Consider the following 20,218-nt stretch of genomic DNA (forward strand, 5'->3'; position numbering starts at 1 on the left):
TTTGTGTATTTGATAGTTTATTTCATGAAAAAGACAATCATTTGAAAGTTTTTTTTTATGCGTTGCTCATGTGCATTTATTTTAAAGGTTTTCAACAATAATGAACAAAGGATGAAAAAGACAACCTGAAGTTCTGAAAAGCAAATCCTTGTTTTAAAATGCTGTATTATTGTTTTAATAGGAGAGCTTTATGGGGGAAACAACCACCTTAGAACCATAGATTATAGACCACTTAGCTTGCTGTGACTGAACAGTGGGGGGGGGGAAGAAGTAAAATCTCTTCTGGAAAACTGTGATGTTTGAACGTACAGAAAGTGAGAAATGGACTCAACAAATGGTCACTGTGGCTGTCTGCTGCCTTTGACGTTCTCACTCTGCCTAATCATCGTCGCCTCTGCCAAGGGGGTTATGTTTCCACTTGTGTCTGTTTAATTGTCAGCAGGATTATGCAAAAACTGATGGGATGGGGCATTGGCCAGGACAGACTCTTACATTTTGGGACAGATTTGATTCTTTTTTTTTTTTTTGCTCTGAAGTCTGGTGTATGTTGTTTGACGTTGCTCTCAGCAGACGTACACGCTCTGTTGAGTGCCATTCTTGTTGGAACTGCGTCCTGTGTTTACTTGTATGTACTTGTATTATATTGTTTACCAGATATTTATATCGATCGGCTTCAAGCTCAACGTTTTCAGAACATCACTAGTGACAATGTTATGACTCACATTAAAGCATTGTGGCACCTTTTTAGTAGTCTGGAGAATGTGTCAATCGTGTGCGGGTGTACTCGCGTCCACAGACTGTGGTTTCCTTTTGATTTTAGAACAAAAAGCACAAATGTTGCCATCGCGGTCACATTAGACAAACTCACTAGGATCAGGCTCCTAAAAATGTGATGAATGAGATCTATACGTCGCTACCAATGTGCACATGGTTGATTTTGAACAAGAGCGACCGAACCCGAAAGCTCTGATTTTGAAAAACATCTGCGTCTGAAATGCAACATTTTTCAACAGCGCGACTGAAAGGACTGTAAAATTGGACATTTACAGACAGTAGACATTCCAAGAAAGGAAGCTTTTATGTATTCATCTCAGTTTCTTTGTGAGGCTGAGGAAGAGGTTGGTTTACTTGTGTATATATGTTTATATATATATATATATATATATAAAAAAAAAAAGCTTTATTCAAGGATGAACAGCAAGACACGTGATGTGCATCGTTATAAGGATTGTGTTCATTTGTGTACAACATGTTACAGTGTAACATGAACGCGGATGATGATTGAAAATTGTGTTTTATGCTCCCCCCCGCACACGTGTATGTTATGGTGATATGTTTTCTACGGCACCTTTGACTATTCCATTTCTCTCAGCTATATTAAAGTTGAATGGTACTTTGCTGTACGTATAAACTTAAACAGTTGCTCTTTGTAGTCCAGAATTATCACCTGTCAAATTTCCAAATATAAACATACGTGTGCATCATGGAGAAAACACCATGGACCTATTCATGGTCGCTCTCAAAAATAAAATATTCTATTTTGTAATGGCTTTTTTTGTTCATGCCTCCTCTGAATATATTACAATACTATATGGGTTAATATACATTGGCAAATGAGAGAGTGATTTATATTTCTGGAATTGAGGGGATTAGGAAAGCTTTGAATTTTCTGACCATTCAGGCTGCTCTTTCACACCGACAGGCTGCCCGAACTAGACCAATTTGCATCGTCAGTGATTATAGGTGACACTTGATCCTTACGCTGCTGAAATAACCTGATTCTCTCAGCCACAACAGATATCTAATTGGGATGCACAAGCGCATGAGTTACAGGGAAGAATTTGGAGAAGAACTTGATCTGGTGCATGCATGCCGAAAAGCTGGGGGGATGGTGGAGGAGTGTGCCTGGTAATCTCCTTATTTCAGGCCCGGAAATCAAAGCAGAAGAAAAACAGATCAGAGTGGAAAGCTTAAGAAAAAGTAAAGGCAAGTCTTATAGTCTTGAAACATCTCAACATGAGAAAAAATTAAATCTTAAAAGGAAAATGTAGAAATCACATAAATTCACACTAGTGGATGGTTAGTTTATGATTATCACTACATACGTGGAAATAATGGGGTTTTCAGAGCTGTTCTCTTCAAAGTCTCTCATGTTTCAGTCACAAAAACTAAAGCTCAGTTTTTAAAAACGAAATATAACGTTGCCGCGCAACAACTTCTGCCAATTCACTGCCAGGAGAAACACCGTGTACTCTTCTGTTCACACACTGCACACTGACAGACGCGGCTTTCACATCAAGAAATCTGTTGCGGTTCTGTTTGGTTCAGTGTGTGTGTGTGTCCTCGTGGGACCAACTTATACACTCCGTGTCCTACTTCCGACTGTGCCTGTTTGGAGTGCTGCAGGGCTCATTTGCAACACATTTACCGCATTATGACTGGGACAGATGCATGTGACGTACAGTGAGGGGGGAGATGTAGATATCCAAATGTCATGATGAGCAAACGCTTTAGTTTTCAGAATGTTAAATAAATGTGATGATGATGTTGATGATGTTTCACTCGTACCGTCACGTAGTTCTCACCCCATGCACCGGGATGATCAACGGCAATACAAATCTGGTTCTGTGAGCACTTCAACGCCTTTCCTTCTGCAAGGCGGAGAGTTGAAATTCACTGGTTGCACCTATCAATCCTATTCAGACCTTCTGCTTTCTCATACAAAGAAAAAGCCCCCCAAGGACAAGAGCTATCAAGCTCAACAAGTCAAACTTGCTGATTGACACGGCTAAAGCTGTCTCTTATATCATTTATTTAGCAGTGATGCCTGTCCACCCTGTGCTTTGAAGGGCAAAAAAAAAGTTTGACACTGACTCTGTCACAAGAGTGCAGCCTGTAATCAACTTTCAGATCCTGAGGATAGAATGAAATAAAACGAAATCCACAGCACCAGACTGGCAACACCGCCGAACCCCCAGGATGTTGAAAGTTCTTGCAAGGATAAATGTAGGAAACCCCTCCACATTTGACACCACCGCCGTTAAAGCGGCGCCAGCAGATGACGAGATCACGGGGGTGAAAGAGAGGCCAGATGTCGTGAGATTGTGTTCAAAATGCCAGTGACAATTGACATTTTGAAATATTAAAGAGCATCAGCTATGTAGAGGCAAAGTGAGGCTGAGACGCCACTGCACAAAGGTTCTCCTCTGATATTCCGCTGAACAGCGCTGTCAAAACCTGGCAAAGATGAAAACAATAGAAGTGGCATGGAGAAAAAATTAATGAGCCAACTTGGGTTTGACGTGACATCATCCACACATTATTAAACAAAGTCGTGTCTCCTGGCACTGAATATTATTTCTTCACTGTTTGCTAAAGAAACTTACCTTCACCTCCAGCTGCAGGTGGAGTAAAAGCAGAGTTGTACAGGGTGTCGCAGTGTGTTTGAAAATGTATTTTCAGTTGGACTTCAACGACCACGTCTGGGGAAAAAAATGGAGTTGCCTTTTTGAGATAGGTTAAAAGTATGTCAGCCGTTTGAAAAGAGTGTGGTACATAATGCAGCTTGAGCTTGGACAAAAGGCCACTGCAGTCAAATTCCCACAATTAACTGTCCTTTTCCTCCATCAGCCGGTCGGACAGATTGTACTGGGAACACAGCCAGAGGCGGAAAAGCTTTAGATTGTGTATGTGACACTCAGTCCATGCCGGGCCTGAAGTTGTGAAATAACAAATATTTTCAGACAGACCAAAAGTCAATAAAAGGCCCTCTTTTACTCTAGGTAGTGAAGCAAGGAGACTTTTGCCCTTTGATAGCGATCAACCGTTCACACATTCCTGGGTGAGCGTTCACAGCCTCGGCTGCTTCCCACTCATTTCCATCTCAAATGGTACTAATGACCAGTCACTTTCATAAGTACAGATGATCAAGCTGGAATACACATGGTCAAACAAATGCTTCAGTCACTACGTCTTGTCTTAAAGGGAATTTAATTTGAGCCAGAACATGAAGCTGTTTTCAGACTATCACTTCCATCCCATTAAAAGAGAACTTCTCCCATGAAACCGTGACACATCCTAGTGAATCCCAGGCTGTTGTGAGCGACCACTTTTTAATGAGTGAAGTGAAGCGAAAGTAAAGTTTCTAATGGTGTAGAAATGTGTGCCGCACTACGCGTAACACTCTGCGTATTCATATCCATGTAAGATAAGTGAGATATCCCACCCTCAGAAACAACACATACACAAATATAATGCTAGCGCATTACCAGAAGGATATAATTTCCTTGTATGTTATTTAATGTGTGATGTTCTCAAATGATCCAACAAGTGAACAAAGGACAGTTAGATGCTTAGAAAGGGAAGACAATTTAAACACTATTATTAGAACGAAAACAGGCTTTTTTAGGCTTTTTATTACAAGTCAGTGTGTGCTTTCTGAATGACACGTGTTGCAAGTGCTAAGATAAGACTAGATAAGATAAAATCAGATCAGATCAGATAATCGTTTATTAATTCCAAACAGTGTTACAACAGCAAGTTAAAGGTAATAAGTAGTGAGCATACATTAACAAAAAGAACAGACAATATTTAAAAAATCCCATTGAATATTGAGTTAATAAAAAATACAATATGTACGGTGTATGTAACAATATATAGCCAGGATATATGTTAAAGAACTGAATCTTAAAAACCCACAGAATGTTTTTAGTTTAACCTTGACTAACGTGAAGTCATGTGAATCTGGTTGTAACTGAATCACATTGAATAGGTAAATGGCATGGTGTATATTTGTACATTTCATCAGTCATCTGTATTTTCATTTCTTTTGGATGTATATTTAGAAGCAGCAGAACACCGACTTCTGATCAGCCTGTGGTGGGCCGACCTCAGCAGAGAGTGTATTGGGTTCCAAAGGCTGAAACACTTGAAGACGCTGAGGTACACAACTACTGATGTGTCCAATCAGCTGGTGGTTTGGCCCAACATTGATCTTGTGCGCAGGGATAAAGGAGTATACTGAAAAGTATACAAAAAAGTGTATACTCTGAACCTATGCTACATCTCAAGGCAACAAGGCCTGGTGCAAACCATTGTTACAAAATGTGAAAGACTTTTACAAATCCCAAAACCTTTCGACATTTTCCTTATATCAAATGTTTGCCATAAGGTTAACTGTATTATTAATTCTATAAAATAAAATAAACATTTTAATGTCATTCCACAAGCCTCGTCTTGGCAGTTTGTATGTTGAAAAGTGTGTTGAATGATATGGGTCTTACTGTAAATTTGTTTCGGGATTTGTAAGTGTTTCACATTTTGTGAATTTGTTTTCAAAAATGTGACTTTGTCTGAAGCTTTGTTCATATGTTTTGGGATTTGTAAAAGTTTTTCACATATCTTAAAAATGAAAATGTAAATTAGTTTCAACATTTCTTCATTTCTTTTGGAATTTGTCAAGTAAAATAGTAATTTGTCTCAAGATCGGTAAAAGTATTGCATGTTTTGTAATAGCGGTTTGCACTTCCAGGCCACCGTAGTTCTCTACATAATGACAGTGACCCCGCCCCTCCTGGTGAGAGATTATCACAGTGTGTGAGCGGCCTCACGCTGTCAGTCTCTGTGTCTTTAAGGAGCCACGAGAAGAGGGCGTGTCTACGCTCACGACACCAGGCAGCAGGAGGCATCGTCACTGTGGCGTTGTGAATTATTATAGAGCAGCAGCAGCAGCAGCAGCAGCAACGGCAGCTTCTCCTGTGAGGATGCGCTGACCACTCTAATAACATTTCTTCACGTTTGTGGGTTTTTTTTGGACTCGCAGTTTTTGAAGCCGAACGTTTCCCATCTTGCTTTGATGAACGCGCCTCCCACCGTCAACCTGCTGGGGGCCTAAAAGTGGAGCAGCACCCGGCTTTTATGAATGGGATGCTCGGTAAGTGTGTGCGCTTTTAATACGCTCGTGCTTTCGCCAAAGATTGAAATAATTTCATATTATATATATATATATTTCGCATGTGGCTCAAATGTGTGTTTAACGGCCCTGCTTTTATTGAACTGAGGAGAGCACAGGCAGCAGCTGACGCTTTTGTGGTCAGCTACTTTATTGTTCTCCTGCCAGTGACCCACCCACAGCCACGGCTTTATTGTTGTTAAATTGTCGTCAATCGGTGCTCAGCACCAGAGGGAAATAAATAAATTCATATTTACTCTACAGCTCCTTCTACACACGTATGAATTCACTCCCTAATGGCTTAATATCAATGTTTGTGTTCAAATTTAAGCTGTAGGCGTTCCACGATTTCAATTTCTCACACAAACCGCTTCAAGGGCCTAGCACGAGGTTTAAAGTCTTATCACTAATTAGGCCCAAAACTGTGCTTGAAGACATATTGACATAATGTGTTGTAAATGCACGCTTTTGCAACACTGATATTGACACACTTATTATTCTGAAGTGAGTGAAATGTCTATTTGGGCAACAGAGGAAGTGAATAGAGTTGTCAAACATTAACCTGGTGCTCTCTGTGAGTTTCTTATGATTTGATGACTAAACAAAAATGAAAAAAAAGAAAAGAGAAAATCCACATTACTTGTCTTTCGCAGCACGCCGTGCACACCTGAGCCCGTTTAGTTTGCTTGGCATTGGTGTCACAATGGCATCTGGCAAGTTCATTGACTGGAATAATAAAGTGATGTGAGCCTCGGGTCTGTAGGTCATCACTCCATCACTGCCATCGCTGATAACAGCTCCTCTGCTGTCTTTCTTTGAGGAGATAATAATGTCCTCAGTGAACTGTTTGCTTTGTCCCTGCGAGGTTTAAATGTGACATTTGACCTGACTTGAATACACACACATTCTGTGAGATGTCAACTTGCTCTGCCTGGCTGCTAGGATGGATTTAGGCTGACAACACAGCAAACAAACAAGCCCCATTGCCAAGATTTATGTCACCGGCTTGGCGTATTTGCTTTTCCCCGTAGAAGTGGCTCTGAAAAACCTTTCTGAATGGGCAACACATTTTTAACCAGCCCGCACAGGCTCTGCTCCCCTCTACTTTCCTCTGTTTCTTAAATTACAAAGCATCTAATTGCCTGCAGGAGACATATGCTTAGTGCCTGAAGGTGAAAGTTATTCTTCCTCTGTGTGGTGTTGGTCACCATGCCAAGCACTCTGTTATTGGGCACAGCACAGTGTCGACGGCATCCGCTGGCTCACAGCCCAGCAAAACCCAACCTGCTCAGGTTTCTTTCCCTTTGACAAAAATGAACAAGTTTATGGGCCTCGCTTTCACGTTGAATCGGAATCTCAGTTTTTAGTGTGTTATTTGTGGCCAGTGAGCGTATAGTCCTTCGTCCATGTTTGAACATGTCTGACGTTTTGTGTGCTCATTTGAGGCAATGTGTGTGTGTGTTCTGTCCAGCCCCTTCACATTCCAGGAAATACCAATATAAACTGTTCGAGCAGAGTGATAGTGAACTACTACATTATTACAGACTGCATGACAGGGCTGGAATGATATGCTGTTTTAAACATTAGGACATAACTTGATTAATGCGATAACTGTCAACTATTTTGACAATCAATTTCTAGTTTTGAATGTTGTGTTTTTTTATAATTAAAACCTGCCTGTATGAGTATGTATCAGTTTCTTAAATGTGAATGTTTTCTGTTTCCTTGCTCCATATAACAAAGAAATCATTAAAAATTATTCATATTAGTAAGTTGACGATAGAGAACATCATCATTTCTAGGTTTTGGGGAACACTGATCATAACTTTTCAATATTTTCTGAACTTTTGTTGACCAAACGAGTACTTTCTTAATTAAGTGCCTGTTACATTCAGACCACTGTCAAATTAGGTCACACAATGCTGACTAATGGCTCTTTTCTATGATACAGTTGTAGCATAGCTTAGCTCCACTCTTTGCGATAGTACCTGGTTCTTGGTACTTTTTTTGGTACCTGCCTGCTGAGTCGTTACTAAATGTGACATCGACAGACTGCTGGCCACTGATTGGTCAGAGTGTCGTCACAGGAAGAGTCATGAGCGTGATGTCCGACACAGGAATCAAACCGAACAATGCCGAACTGTAGATCAATTAAAAAGACGTTTTAAAAAACGGAAAATTCTCATTTATCTTATAATCTCAATATTTAAAAGTGGAGTCTGGTACATACACCGAGAGCAATGTCAAAAGCTGGCGATCATGAGCCACATCATTACACTTTCTGCCCTATTTTAGCTCAGACGGAGTCTGTGCTGTGGTCAAGTACTGAAGTAATCGTTTTAATGACCTCATTCAGTACACTGAGAAGAACTGCTTTGCTCAACACTCATTTGTCTGTGTTGTGTATAAAACAAAGTCATGCCTTTTTTTTGTGCAGTCATGGTATGACGACTCAGCCCACGTTGAGGAGGTACGATAGTAATGGAAAACGATACCAATCAGTGCCGTGCCAAGCCGCACTACACCTGTACAGTGTAAAAGTGCCTCAGGCCTATCAGCTTCCTGCTCCAAATGTATTACTTCCTGCGCTGCATGCAGGATGTGATTCTGTCTAGACAGATAGAGGCAACAGCAACATTGTACTAGCAAAGCGAGATGACAACAAATGGGTTGGAGTATGACAGAAAACAAAAAGAAGCACATATGAGAAGTTTCAGATGCTTGCCCCTGCACTGCTGCTGTACATACACAAACAATCCCTCAGTCAGGTCCGATAGTATTGCTTCACATTTTCAATGGAAGGATGCGTTACATGAATACATTTCTGTCGGTCCTGCTTATGAAGACCAAAGGGAGGCAGAATAATAATAACAACAACAGAAATTGAGTTGGAGCTTTAACTGCCATATTGGATTGCTGTCATCTCTTGTAGTTACTGCTACAAAGCTGACACAATATGCATGAAAATCACACCTCAGTGGTGAATATGAAAGCTGTATGGAGATAGTTTGACAGGTGATGTAAGGAAACAAAATTGTTAGTGTTCTGCCACCTACCATTTTATGACCTCGGTGTCCCGACACCGAATTCAAAGGGGCGTCTCACGTGTCACTGTTTGAATGCTGTGTTTGTTCCCGTGTCTCTTGTTTGGGGGCATTGTTTTCTGTTCTTATCCATGCCGCATTGTGACCTGGTATGCTGGGGTTGGTACCATGGCTTGACGTAAATACTTCATCCTGTCACCAGTTGTAAATATTGTATGAAGTGGATGTCACTACAACAACAGACAGAAACCAAAGTTCAGAGATTTATGTTAGAGTTTAAGAAGTCGGCTTATTTTTATTGTACCTTTTTTAATAACCTAATACATTGAGTTGTATTAAAGAACCAATAACAACAGTACTAAACTTTGTTTATAGAGCATTTTTCAAATACTTAAGGGTTAGATTTAAGCCTACATAAAACTAATTTGGTGTAACAAAGGCAGATGTATGGGCTTTCCTGATTAAAAGTATGTCTTCAGAAGGGCCTTAAAATAAGTCATTAATGGTAACCAGTGCCACTCGTTCTCTGGGCAACATTTTCTTTTCACAATTGAAAGAGAGTTAAGTATTTTCTCAAACCAAAGTCAGATCTTTGACACAAAGCCCTTACTGTTTGAAAGCTGCATGTTTGGCTTCTCTCCAGCCTGTCAATTTTGTTTCTTTTTTATGCTCTTTTGACCCTGTAATTATGGCACCCTCACACTTTAAAGCAAGATTCTCAGTCCCATAATTTCCCTACATTCCTATCGTGCAGGAGCACAGGTTACCACTTGAGTGTGTGCTTCTTCTTTTTTTAACCTCACTCATTTTTCTGCAGTTCTGTGAGAGGTCACCTCACCACCTGGGTGACAGTATAGACACCTGGGCCAGAGGTGACTCGGCTATGGAAGGAGCCAGTTGAATAAAGCTTCTATTGTTGTTGTTGTTGTTGTTATTAATAATAATAAAGTATCCCAGCCTTAGGTGCTTCATGTACTGATTCATGTTGTGTATTCTGTTGTGAAAAGCTGTTGAACACACAGTCCCAGCACTGGCCCCAAACCCTGGTAGGTTATTAAATCTGAGTGTGGATGGTGATATATGAGCTGTTTGTTGATGTCAGCCAATCAGTAATGCAGTCTGATGGAGGACAGCCTTGTTTATTTTATGAGTGGTCAGGAAGGGCAGGCTGTGTAGATTTCCGGAGAGATGGGAGGGTTTAGTGCCTCATTTTCTCCCTGCCCTTCCTGTGGACCCCCGAACACAGTGACATGTTTCTGTCAAACACTTCCTTCCCATGCAACTATGTATGTGAAATATGTGCTTTTGGAAACCAAGCAGCATCATGTTCGTTGGGTTTAGGTTATTGGTGTCGGTCACTTATCTCAGTGGTAATATTCTGTGGTGTGCATATGCGCCATTTAAACTGCTCAGATGTCTTTGTGGAGACGGCGATATTTGACCCCTTATGTCCAACTGAGAATGTAAAAGCTCAGAGAGTTTTAGCCACATCACATTAGTGAAACCATTCAATATAACAGTAGGGATAAAGCTGAATGGGCAGTCGTTCCACAGCATTTATGACCATGACATTTTCTTAAATGACAATGTAAGAGAAGTTCATTTATGTCGACATAATGTTTATGCACTTAACAAACTATCAAGATCACTTTGAAAGTGTTACATCAGATGAGATAAGATTCACTTTTTCTGCCTATGGAGACAACCTCCATTTTAGTTTGAAAACTGCGGTTGCCTTTTAGTCTGGATGGGAAAAAGCTTTCTGAAATTAAGCAAATAACTACAGCTTCCTGTTTACGTGGACATGCATATACCCCATGAGATGTACGTATGGACACAGATTAGGGCACCCCATGGCCAATCAGAATTCAACTGGACTCGTAACTGGAGGGTAGAAAGTCCAATTTCAGGTCAAAAAGATGGTTTAAATCCCCGCCAGGACAAGGGCTGGTTTTCCCCTGAGCAAGGTACCCCAATCCCATTGCTCGTTGTCAGTTGGACACTCTAAATTGACCCCAGCCATAAGGGGCCACATGCAGTGAATTGCTAGTGTCAGTCCCTAGCCTGTATGAATGGGAGGGTTGCGTCATGAAGGGCATCCGGCGTAAACATCTCTGCCAAATTGAAAATGTGGATGATCCGCCCCCGAGCGAGGATGAAGGGAAGAATGGTCACAGATTATTATATGATATGGCGCTGAAACTGCTTGGCTGGAATACTGGATACTTTTTATCTGTAAAACACCATTTTTATATGGAAACATAGTAGTATGGACGTGTCCTAAAACTACAATTAACTGTTTGCAACTTTCTCACAGGAGCAAAAGTTGATCTAAAATGTATTGCACTTGTATTGACTGATTTTTATAGTAGCATCTGTTTGGCATTGTCACCCAGCCCTAATTAAGAGGTTGTTTCTGTCATATTTTGATATCAGTATTGTTTTTTTTGTGCGTCTCTGCTCAGTGTCTCACTCCTATGTTGAAACACTGCTGCCAATTTGTGCCCACTCTCATCTTCCATGTTTATTTAGATGCCATTCCCAGTGCCTTGATAATGCTGATGTTGAGCCATGCTGGCTGAAATATCAGAAGCATGTTTGTGACTTGTTTTCTGATCGGACATGACAAAAGAGTCCGGAATAGACAGTATGAAAGTCATGTTCATCAGTCTTTTTTTTTTTTTTGTTTAAAGCACTGAATGCTAATCGTATCAGCGTCCTATTTGTGTGCATAATAAAAGCTGTCAGCTTGAAAGCAGAGAACAGGGAGAAATAGATGAAATGTCGTGTCTGCAGGCGGTGTTGGCTGTAAATGTAAAAGAGACAAGTCATCTTCTCTGCGGTTGCAGAGGTCAGCTGGTACTTTTCAGGATGACTGGCTGCAAGCCTGTTTTCTGCCAGGAACCATGCTTGTCTATCACCTTTCCTTATTTTCACTCCCTTATTTAACTAAAATAGTGATTTAAAATAGGCAACGTATTGTGATTATGATGATACGTGCAAATTTACATTATCTAAACTACATTTACTGTCTGTAAATAATCATTAATGAGTGGGTGAATGCTAATTTTAAACACTGCTGAATTTCGTCTGGTTGTTCTTCCAGTGCACGCTGCTGATACCCCAAATATGCCACGCACGGATCAAAGGATGTAAAGTTGTGGGTGTGAATTCCAATTCCCAAAATCTGCAGGGACTTCATTAGATGGAGACCTCTAAAAATCTGTTGTGCTTTGATCCTTACTAAAGCACAGTGTCCTGCTGGGTTAAGTGTGACATTAGCATAACTGACCATCCCACTCGCATCACCTCACCGTGCTTCACAACAGCGCGCCAGGTACAAGTGGAGAGGCAGAAAACACTGATGTGTGTTTGGGAAATACACACAAGTGTGGGGTTTTTTTTCCCCGTCTACTCTGAGATAATATTTGTTTTGTTGTTGCTTTTTTGCCTTTTTTTTCCCCAAAAAATGTGACTCTGTGTTCCTGTTTTTTACTGATAGTAATCCACATTCTATAGTCTGATGTCTGTTATAGATAAAGTACTGCCTTGTGTGACCTTACACATAACACCAATGCTAATGGTGTTAATTATTATTTAACTAAGTGCAGGTTTGGTGTGAACATGCTCTAGTTTCCTGAACACTTTCTGGAGTTTACATGAACAGGTTTTTGATTTTCACCTCGCTGTTTAGACGGCAGGATATTGACACTTGAATCAAAGTGACCTGCTGTCTCTCTGGCTGTATTGACGCTGCCTGCTGTAGAATGGTATGGGGAATGGGAAATGTGATAGGAGGGCACTGAAGATGTACTAAAGGTCGACAACTTGATCTGACTGGCATGCAAGCCCAGTAAATCTGGCTTGTATGTACGCCTCAAAGGGCTATCTTTGTAAATTCTCATTAGATCAGTGTGTTTTCCCATTGCTGCGTCTATTTGAGAGTGCAGCATCAGCTTTGACGTATGCTGTTCTCAGACTGTGCGATTGCAACATAATGTGATTTCTACTTTTTCGTCCTGGGGCAGCTGCTTCCTAAATGAGATATTCAGGCCTGCTAACTGAGTTGCAAGGCAGATACCTATCTATTAGAGGCCATTTTGTCTGGCTAATTACTGGAATGTGTGTGTGTGTGTGTGTGTGTGTATGTTTGCTGTCCTGTGACTTAACAGTGATCCTATTTTGCTGTGATGCACTTAAATATAAGAAGAAATCAGTTTGTTTTTAAAACCTGAGTTTGCAAATGGTGTGATTAAGTCATTTTAAGTTTAGGTTAACATGTTAACCTAAAGGTTAAGTTAAGGTGTTGGACAGAGGAAACCAGCAATTTTAGTCCCAGTTTGGTCACATGAGGCTACCTCCCCCCCGAATTCCATTTCACCCTCGGGTTATTCAGTTGCCCATTCAGGTCACCGGATTCAAATGTGGCAGACAGACAGCTCTCACCGACACCATCACAGCAGCAGTCATCCTCTGCCAGACAGTTGAATACACACTGATGAATTAAGCCCAAAGAAGGTACATCAATACTCAATTAGGGAAATGGACCATTAGTCCTGTATCTGTATCTGTGAGTGATCTCTTGTGTATTAATGTTCTCTGACCTGCTGTGAGAGTATTGACATGAGGTGAAGAGTTGGGTTCGTCCTAAACACAAATTATCCAGGAGATCAATACTTCTCTCTGATGTTAAACAGGAGTATACATTCACAGTCACCTGACAGTGTGTGTGTGTGTGTGTGTGTGTGTGTGTGTGTGTGTGTGTGTGTGTGTGTGTGTCGCTCTAAAATGTAATGGTGCGTGTTAATTATGAGTGATTTCTGAGTCACAGCGCGAGCTTGCAGCTCTCATGTGCTCACTTCCTCTGATGTAGCATCTGTGCAGAGCGTTAAGGGACGGCTGCAGCATTTCCTGCGAGTCGCAGAATTCTCTTAGGTGAACAGAGAGTTTATTATCGTTTATCTGCTTTTTTTCCCCCCACATACTCAGTAGGCGTAAAAAGACATTTATATTTGTTACCTTTCTATGTTATTTGTGTGCTTTTCCCTCAGAGTTGGGTGTGTATTTTTCTTCCCACAAAGTAGTGGCTGTAACATATGGAATTTAAACAGATTTAGAACCCTCATGAACTTAGTCAGTCCTAGGTATTTAAATTGAAAATTGAGTTTTGGGATCTTTAAACTGAGCCAATATTTGATTTCTTCTCCCCATAGTAAATATACACAGGTGGAAAAAGCCCTTTACCATAACATTTGGACATGATTCTAGTGTGTCCATGTTTATCTTTCTCTCTCTGTGTGTGTGTGTGTTTGTGTGTGCGTGCATGCATGAATGACAGCAATTTCGAAATCTCTATCATTTCCAGGGCTGATGGTCTTGGTGGTCAGGGATCCAGTCCAGTTGTGTGTCAGTTTTTGAACGGTTTCTGATTTTGCCGTCAAATTGAAACCATGCAGATATATACGTTAATCTACTGCTCTGTAGGTTTCTGTCCCACGTCCTGTGTCTCTGCTGCAGCCAGACCCCGAGTGTTGTCAAAGTCTGTTTATAAAGTCCAATGACCCCAAACCCCTCCTCCACCCGCCCGACTGTGACCTTGTAGTTCCCACGCTAAATGCTGCCTTCTAAGGCCCTTTACCACATTTTCATTCACATGTACTCCCTCAATATGTGTGTACACACACATAATGCAAAGAACCACAAAGCTATAAATAAAGCAGGGCTGTGAATTAGGATTAATGGACCCGTGCCACTGCGGAGGTTCTGGGATCTGCTTTACATTGAATTGATGAAGAACAGTTGTCCGAGTAGGATGAAACAAATTTCTGCATCATTGCGGCCGTCACCACCACTGAGCTTTTCAGCTTGATCCCAGCCTGGGGGTGGTTAGATGAAGGAGTGGTAGGCAGATTTTTACCATCTTTCCTTGTTTGATCTGTTAGTTGTTTTCCCCTCTGTGCTTATGCCACCCAGAAGCAACCATTCAACATTTGTTTTAGAGGGGGGGTGATTGGGTGTGAATTATTTCATCCTCATTATCCCCAAAAGAAACAAAACAAATCAGTGCATGTATCTAAAATAATAAACATGTTTCTGTAAAAAATGTGACCTTGTTTGTGTGTTTTGGCACACAACCATTTGGAGTTCATGGAAACTTTTCACATTATGTCTCAGCCTCAGTCAGAGTCGCAGTAGCATAGTTCGGAATAGATATCCTTGTTTTTAACACTGGGATTTAGTGTATATGTGAACTCACTTTACATTCGTACCAATAAAAATACCCACAACATGGTTGGAGTGACAGTGAAAACACAGCAGATAGATAAAGGGAGCGTTGTCTGGAGCTGAGGATTGACACAGACGGCGGCCATGTGTTGCATGCCTATATGAAGCCTGTGGCCCCAGACAGGAAGCGCTGTTGCTTGCTTGCAGGAGGGTATTTCCATGGCAACTGAAGCAGGTGAGCGCATTAACAGGAAGTGTAGTGACTCCGCTGGTAAAGATGGGGGGTTGAGACAGAAGAACGAGGTCAGTGAACTAAAAAAACGCCCGCTACATTAAACGGCAAATCATCTCCCAAAGGCGCTTCTGCCAAAAACAACCCTGACTTGAATATCTTTTTAAATGTGTGCGTGTGTAAGAAATCCAAAGTCAAGGTTAAGTTGCTGACTGTTTTCTTTTACAATGAGTAAACAGAGAAAGTGGCGCTGTGTGATAGCGAGAGAGGCAAACGTTTTAAATACGGCGAGGTAAGCACTTTCCTCAGGCGCGCTTGCATGCAACCGGGGAGATTTTCCACTCACACACACACACACACACACACAAGTCAGACGTGCATGTGTTTTTGATGTCTGTCTGTCTGTGGAAGCCGCTTGTTCTTCATCCTGCAGACCACCGTGACGGTTCTTTTATGTGTATTTTAACTGTTGGGATGAGTCGCTAATGAGACGCCCCGCTCTTGTCCTCCAGTGGAGCACCTGAAGGAAGCAGCACTGACTAGTTTTGCAGTTGCCTCTGTCTGGGCCAAATGTTTCTCGAGGGCAGAAATATGTTTTGGTTCAGCCGTCAGTCACAAAGCTCTAGGTGTTTGAGCACTGATGTCTGAGGGAAAAACAATAAGCCTGGGGAATATTTCTTTAGTTACTTCATTAACATTTCACTAACTAGATGACATGTTTGCAGTCATATACCATGCTGTGTCGTCATGGCGCCTCGTAGTAACAAATCTCTTGTCAAACTTCAACTCTCCTCCGATTCATGTTGGCCTGTGGTTGGTGTTTTGCTCTCAGTTATTATGCAGTTTTGAAGCAGAATCCTGTGGCGTTCCATTTCTTCTTCTTTTTTTTTCCAGAGCGTTTTAGAGGTCATCACACAGATGTTTGTGTGTTGCTAATCATTATGGAGTCGTATAATTGATGTCTTTGACTCTTGTAATTAGTGGAAGATTTGAAATTCCTAGAAATGTTTTTATTTACTTGAAGATGGGATTAAATAACCAAATCTAAAGCTGTTTGGTAAACAGATAAGGCTTTCTTATTTACTTCATGTCACAGATGATTCAAGCTGGCTTTTTGTTTTATTGTGCAAAATGTCAAGTGTCAACTACTAGGTTTTTGTGTTAAATACTTGGGAAATTTTTACTGCGTTTTTGTATTAAAACACAAAGTTCCCTGACGCTGAACTTTGTAATTTACTGTGTTTTCTTTGCTTTTTCAGGTTCCAAAGGCTGACTGAAAAAAAGAGCGTCAATATTCATTCTACAGTCAAGATCTGGTAACTCTTTTCAAAGTCTTTTCCTTCCTCTACGTGCAAGACAACTATGCCAATCTTAAAGCAACTAGTGTCCGGCTCCTCCCAAACTAAACGCCGCTCGCGCATGGACCTGACCAGGGAGATGATCAGTGCCCCTCTGGGTGACTTCCGCCACACCATGCATGTAGGTCGCAGTGGTGATGCTTTTGGAGACACCTCCTTCCTTAGCACGCGGTCAGGAGAACCTCCACCTGAGACCAAGTCCTTCCCTCATTCTCCCCGACCTGGCCTCCTGTCTCGCACCTTTAGGAGCAGCAAACGCTCTCAGTCTGTGACCAGGGTTGATCAGCAGACGGACAACACCCTGGCGTTCACAGCTGGGTCACCCACCTATGTGAAAAATGCCATGTCCCTGCCTTTTCTCAATGATGATGACAGAGATGACAGCATGGTGGCCAAGAGTCTGTCCTCGAGTCCTTTAAAGCAGCAGCATGGGGAGGTTGACGGGAGAGGCGCGGCTGCAGCCGCTCACTTCCTGGAGTTGGAGGAGCGAAGCTTTGGCGAGCTGACTGAGCTTCCAGAGAGCAACCTCCTCTGTGGAGGTGGAATGAAGCACGCCGTGTCGGTAATGTCCTTTCACGTCGACCTGGGGCCCTCCATGCTGGGCGACATCCTGGGGGTGATGGAAAAGGAGGAGGATGATCTTGGCTACGAGGAGGGCAAAAGCAGCGAGGGCCGCGCCTCCCCTTCCCTGAGCACACACGGCGAGGAAGAGGATAGCGTGAAGAAGGGGGAAGACGACGACGACGACGAGGAGGAAGAGGAAGAAGAGGAGGCGGAACTGCAGCTGCCGCGCTGTATGCACCCAGCGAGCTCCCTTGACCAGCAGCCTGAGAACGGAGGGCTCTACACTCCGGAGCACACGCCCGAGACGCGGCCCAAACACTTTCAGCATCTAGACAGCTGCTCCATGTCCAGCTCTGGCTCCGCTGCCCTGGAAGAGAAGCCAAGCAGTCAGACCTATGCATGCGATACAGACAGCGCCACCTTCAGTGCCCCTCCAGAAGAGGAGAGCAACTTCTCCTCTTTCTTGGAGGATGAAGATGATGAGATCCGCGTATGAGACTTCAAAGCCTGCTTCAAAAAAAAAAAAAAAAACTAGAACTGAGCTCTGGAAGGAGTTTATAGGAAATGTGCAAGTCCTTTTGACAGTGTGGATTTGCACTTGGGAGACACTGTATTTGTATACTGTGGGAGTGGGATTGTGATGGAGGACTCTTACTTTGTACATTTGCAAAAAAAAAAAAGAAGTGTGACTGCTCCTTCAGGATTTGCCATTCCTTAGCTGTCAGAGGGCCTTACCCTCCACATTCTGTTTGTCTGTCAATCCATCCCTCCCTCTTTTAACACTGACAGGACTGACATAGAAGAGCAGCTCCTTCTGAATAAGGGACATTCCAGGTGTATACGGGGAGGATGGGTTTAGGAAAGAACTTTTGGAAAGTCACTCTCCATAACTAAAGTTTAGTTCACTCACCCTCTTCTCTCACTTGAGGTGTCACATGTGCTTTTTTCATTCAGTTTGTCCCTCTTGTTTTTGTTCTCTCTCTCTCTCTCTGGCTGTGGGGCATCATGAGGCCTTAGCTGAAGAGAAGGTCTGTGTCACCACAGGACCACTGGTGGGTTTCTTGGCACAATAAAAGGGGGCTGTGTTTTGTCACTGGAGTGTGAAATCCTGCCTTGAGCCTCTTGTCTTGTCAAGATGTTACACTAAAGTACCATGCATTCGTCAGTATTCTACCTTATGTAACCCCAGGGTCCTCGAGACGCTGCACAAAGCCTGCCGTTTCCTGCTGTAACGCTAGACCACAAAGCCCAAACCCAAATTCTCCTCTGTTTTTAATTCAGTGTTCGCGCCACACAGGCTTGGATTCGCTGTGAATGGAAGAAAACAAAAGCTGCAAAGCTGACTGAGATACATTATGAACTATGAAACATGGCGTTACTACTGGGAAGTGAGTGAGGGCGTGAAACACGGAGAGTGGTTCACCGTGTTCTCTTGTCACTGAACAGATTCTCTACTGTTCTCTGAAGTCTATGGATTTCCGCGAGTCGAAGTGATTTGGCGAGCTTCGTTCTGGTTATTTGTCTTTTCAAATTGGAATTGAGAAGAGTAAAACCACTTCCTCCCTTGTATTTCCGCAGCTGCAAATGGTTTAAGTAAAAGGGTGACGATCCTCTATAGCTCAGGGGGGTGCCTTTATTGTCTAGTATTGGAAAATAAAAAATGAACTGGCACCGCAAACCTCGCGCTATGTCTGTTTGGTGTCCTACACCTGGTGTTGTTCTGTCTTTGCCAGTGTTCGCTGTATCTGTTTCTAACGAATGGATTAAAAAGAAGACACAGCCAGAGCATGCAGAAGAGATTGCCATTTCTATGCGAGTTGTGCTGTCATTGCAGCGCGTCTGTATCTCTTGCGTCATGCAAAAAAGCGGTGGCCAGACATTTTGAGGCTCGGTTGCGCTGATTGATTGATTTCTCTGCCTTAACTGAAACTGACAAGTGCCAAATGACGATTTGCCATCAAGAAAAAAAAAAAAAAGAAAATTGTGCAGCTCACTTTTCGTTGAGCCTCGTTTGTCATTTATTTTTTTATTTGTGGATAATCACTGTTGAATTTGAATTCAGCTTAAGCTTGAACATTAAAAAAAAAAGAAAATAAATTTTTTTAAAGACATGAAATAAAAGGAAAACAAAGTCTGCACAAGTGGATATTTATATATCCAATCTCACACACACTACGTTTAATATATTCAGGTTTTTTTCCATGGTTAATTAAGTGTGAATGGGCCGTAGTCTGTGTTGCTTTCTTCTTCTGTGTGTGTGTATATATAGTATATTGTTTCCTATGTTGTCTTCTTTGCAGTATGTCACAGCCTTTTTACTGTATTATTCAAAATAACCTATATTTTTCAATAAAAGAAAGCCTGAACTTCTTTACTCCCACACATGGTGTTGATTTTTGTTGGGATGCTACATGTACATGTGCTTCTCAATCAGCCGCACTAACAAAGGAATTCCTTGAGTGCCTACTCTCTTTCCTGTCACTGCTCTTTGGCTCTCCCAGAAGAGGAAGGAAGGAAGCAATTGAGGCCTTAGTTAGTCGTCTCTGTCGTTGTTGTACAAGCTGAGAGCAGTGTGATGTCTCGTGACTAAATGTGTCCTGTGTTTTCCTCTCCTCGCATACAAGGGAAATTGTAAAAAACCTCTGTTTTATTCACACACAGAGCAGCTGTATTCTTATCCGTACCTATGTAGGAGGGACGGACGGACGGACGGACGATGGATGGAGGTGGAGATAGTAATGGAGAGCCTAAACGATGATGATGATGGGAGGTATTCAGAATAACACACTGCTTTATCATCATGGCCCCCAGAATTGTTCTGTCATTTTCGAGTTTACAGGCCACG

The 20,218-nt window shown here is 42.0% G+C and overlaps 1 protein-coding gene across 1 annotated transcript; it reads left to right on the forward strand.

Moving 5' to 3' along the window:
• Positions 1-5,643: 5,643 nt before the first annotated feature.
• Positions 5,644-19,755, forward strand: cdc42ep4a (CDC42 effector protein (Rho GTPase binding) 4a). Its single transcript, XM_044051830.1, has 2 exons — positions 5,644-5,932; positions 16,711-19,755. Exon 2 carries the CDS (start codon positions 16,814-16,816, stop codon positions 17,867-17,869), a length of 1,056 nt encoding a protein of 351 aa, XP_043907765.1. The 5' UTR covers positions 5,644-5,932; positions 16,711-16,813; the 3' UTR covers positions 17,870-19,755.
• Positions 19,756-20,218: the final 463 nt, after the last annotated feature.

The sequence above is a fragment of the Solea senegalensis genome, linkage group LG19, assembly GCF_019176455.1.
Source record: "Solea senegalensis isolate Sse05_10M linkage group LG19, IFAPA_SoseM_1, whole genome shotgun sequence".
In the NCBI taxonomy this organism is placed as follows: Eukaryota; Metazoa; Chordata; class Actinopteri; order Pleuronectiformes; family Soleidae; genus Solea; species Solea senegalensis.

Coding starts and splice junctions, on each gene's coding strand:
- cdc42ep4a (XM_044051830.1), top strand. CDS start 16,814: ATGCCAATCTTAAAGCAACTAGTGTCCGGCTCCTCCCAAACTAAACGC.